Source organism: Neltuma alba, unplaced genomic scaffold (assembly GCF_004799145.2).
Source record: "Neltuma alba isolate B1F8T4 unplaced genomic scaffold, ASM479914v2 tig00012139_pilon, whole genome shotgun sequence".
In the NCBI taxonomy this organism is placed as follows: domain Eukaryota; kingdom Viridiplantae; phylum Streptophyta; class Magnoliopsida; order Fabales; family Fabaceae; genus Neltuma; species Neltuma alba.
The window spans coordinates 50,797-53,587 of NW_021636689.1; the positions used below are offsets into that span (position 1 = coordinate 50,797).

The window sequence follows — 2,791 nt, forward strand, 5'->3', positions numbered from 1 at the left end:
CCATATTTGGCATTTCCCACTGACCAGGTGGGGCGAATCAACGGCCTTAATATTGGTGCATGTATCTCAACGTCAACGTGCCTTCCCTTCCCCAAGAAATGAAAACAAGGCCAAGGTCGTACTCCACACCCCATCTTTTACTTTAATTTTAAATATAAAATTTATAAATATAATATCTATAAAATATATATAAGACTTATTTTATAGTGTAATTTATATTATAAAATATATTTTATTTTTAAAATCGGACAGATATTATATTTAAATATGCAGGAGTATTAACACCTAAAGTCACTTTTTTCGATTTTGTAGACTTTTTTTTTTTGGCCAAAAAGGAGCTGTGATTGAGTTGCTCCCAAAAGAAATAATTTCTTCCTCCGTCTGTACACTGAAACACCATAAAAATAAATAGATTAAAAAGAAAAGCTAAAATCTACTTCTTCACCTAGCCTCCACGTTCTGAGCCACCCCGTTATGTACCACGTCAGCACCACCTTCGCCATTTCCTCCTCTAACAGCGTCACCACCACCGACACCGACGTTCTCCCCCACCCACGCGTCAACCGGCGAGCATTCCAACTTGTGTCGTAACTTCCAATCTAGCGCTTGACACCCACGCGAGCAATAGTTCACCTTCCCGCAAACGGAGCATCGCCGGAACTCGTGTGGCCGTGTCTCCGGCCGCCCACACCCAATGTGCGCGCACAGTCTCAGCTCCTCCCCTAACACCCCACGACCCGACTCGAACCAATCCCTCAGGAATCTGTTCGCCGGATGCACCTCCGGCACCGCGACGTTATACCCGTAATCACTAAGCAACGGATAAGTCCACTCCATTCGGCATGCGTTGTTCCCAAGCTGCGGGTGGAGGCGCCCCTTCAGCAGGGAGGAGCGGAGCCGGGAGGGAAATGATTTGGAAACGGAACGTAAGACGAAAGCGAGCTCACGCGCGTTAGCTTGGATGAGTAAGCGCCGTCCCTCCGCGATGTTCCGAGTGACCCCATACCCGTCTTGAAGGCAATGGCCTAGTTCGCGAAGAGCGTCGATATGGCCGAGAAGAGACGCTCGGGCACACAGAGCTACGCCGGCTTTGAGATCCTTGTCGCTTTTGGATCCACCGCTTCCGTTGAACTGTATAACCGCGAGTGAGTACAACGCCGGCGCGTGAGATCTCGTAGCCGCTTGTGCGATAAGCTTAAACCCGCTATCTCGATTTTCTAAACAGTAAAACCGGATCTGCAACAAACAAATTACAAGAAATAATTCAGTAAATCTCTTTCTCCTTCTCCGGCTGGATATGATTGATGATACACACTGACCATTCCGAGAGTATATGAAGCATGGACGTTGCCAGCACTAACACATCGCCGGAGAAACCGATGGGCATCTTCAGACCAGCTTTTGGCTTTCACCGCAAATATTTTTTCGCCGGCTCTGGATAATACCAGTCGATTCAAACCCAGTTGGTTCAGTCTCTTGCATCTGGAAAAGACGAAAATCCATTATGTTCCATTAAGCATGAAAACCCAAAACAAAAAAGTTAGAACTTTCATGAATGTTGGAACAGTGGAATTTACGTTAACAGAACAGTAATAAACTGAGAAGGAGAAGAAGCAGTGTGGCTGAGCTTTGAGAGAATGAAGAGGACGAGGTCGTCTGGTAAGGCATCGAAGAAATCATGTTTATGGAAGTGTTTAGGTGAATGTTTGAGAGGTCTTCTCATATTGGCGCATCCACGAGAAGGAGAATAAATGATTGGCTAATGGTTTCCAGGGGAGCGGAGGGAGCCGGGCAGGGCGAAACAAAGAGAAACAGGGGAGCCACCCTTATATGTAGTGAGACAACTGCAAAAGCTACTGTGCAAGGGTGGGCCCATGTTTTATAAAAAAGTTTAATAATTAATTAATTAATTAGTGACTTGTTAATGTGATTTTATTTAATTGGACAAAATTCAATTCCTTTAGTAATAATGGTTTAAAATATTAATGATCATATTTTAAAATAGTATTCTTATGATTAGAAGTTTTTGATCATATTTGCATTATTAATTGTATTTTATTCAACCTATTACTTGGTTATAGTATTAATTTCAGTATCATAAATAATAGGTCGGGAACTCATCAAAACATGTGAAGGTGAAGTGCATAACTTGCCTGAGTATAAAATATACGTAAGGGGATTAGAGCTATTTTGATTATAACAATATACATATTTTATATATGATTAACCTACTCCATATTACAATTTTTTTTTTGGGTGCTATGATTTAACAAGGTTTGAGTTACATTATTGTCTCTTCAAACTTTCTAATATTCATCTTCGTGGAAAGCTTTTCAGAGTTAGTGATTTGATTTCTTGTAACAACGTAGTTTTCTTATGTTTGAAACACCTAATCCACCCTTCATGCTTAGCCATTGCTTGCCTACTCCTTAGAGAATTAGAGATATTTTAGTATTTATTATATACTACCTCTTATCCTAACTATAAGATATTATTTGTAGTTGAGATCTTATAATTAGGACCAGAGGCAATATTTTTAATATTTATTGTATAAAAATTTATTATTCAGAAAATTGAAAAAAAAATACTTTTAAAATTTCAAAATCACAAATTAGGCATGACTACAAAAATGTGTATTCATTTGCTTTTCATATGTTGTTAATTGTTATTGAAGTGTAGCGAATAAAACTAATTTAAAATTTTAAAATTCAAATGTATATTTTTTATATTTTCCTTTTATTATTCTATTGTACACCTCATGTTTCATGATAGCTCTTTTGATGATAATTTT

At 39.2% G+C, this 2,791-nt stretch overlaps 1 protein-coding gene across 1 annotated transcript; it reads right to left on the reverse strand.

The window, feature by feature from the left end:
* Window positions 1-260: 260 nt before the first annotated feature.
* On the reverse strand, window positions 261-1,778 carry LOC114723438 (F-box protein At5g50450). The gene is made up of 3 exons (XM_028909626.1): window positions 1,578-1,778; window positions 1,320-1,482; window positions 261-1,236 (listed from the first exon to the last, which is right to left on the reverse strand). Exons 1-3 carry the CDS (start codon window positions 1,721-1,723, stop codon window positions 442-444), a joined length of 1,104 nt encoding a protein of 367 aa, XP_028765459.1. The 5' UTR covers window positions 1,724-1,778; the 3' UTR covers window positions 261-441.
* Window positions 1,779-2,791: the final 1,013 nt, after the last annotated feature.

Coding starts and splice junctions, on each gene's coding strand:
- LOC114723438 (XM_028909626.1), bottom strand. CDS start 1,723: ATGAGAAGACCTCTCAAACATTCACCTAAACACTTCCATAAACATGAT. Junction 1,483..1,577: donor TTTATTACTGTTCTGTTAAC/GTAAATTCCACT, acceptor CGTCTTTTCCAG/ATGCAAGAGACTGAACCAAC. Junction 1,237..1,319: donor CTTCATATACTCTCGGAATG/GTCAGTGTGTAT, acceptor TGTTTGTTGCAG/ATCCGGTTTTACTGTTTAGA.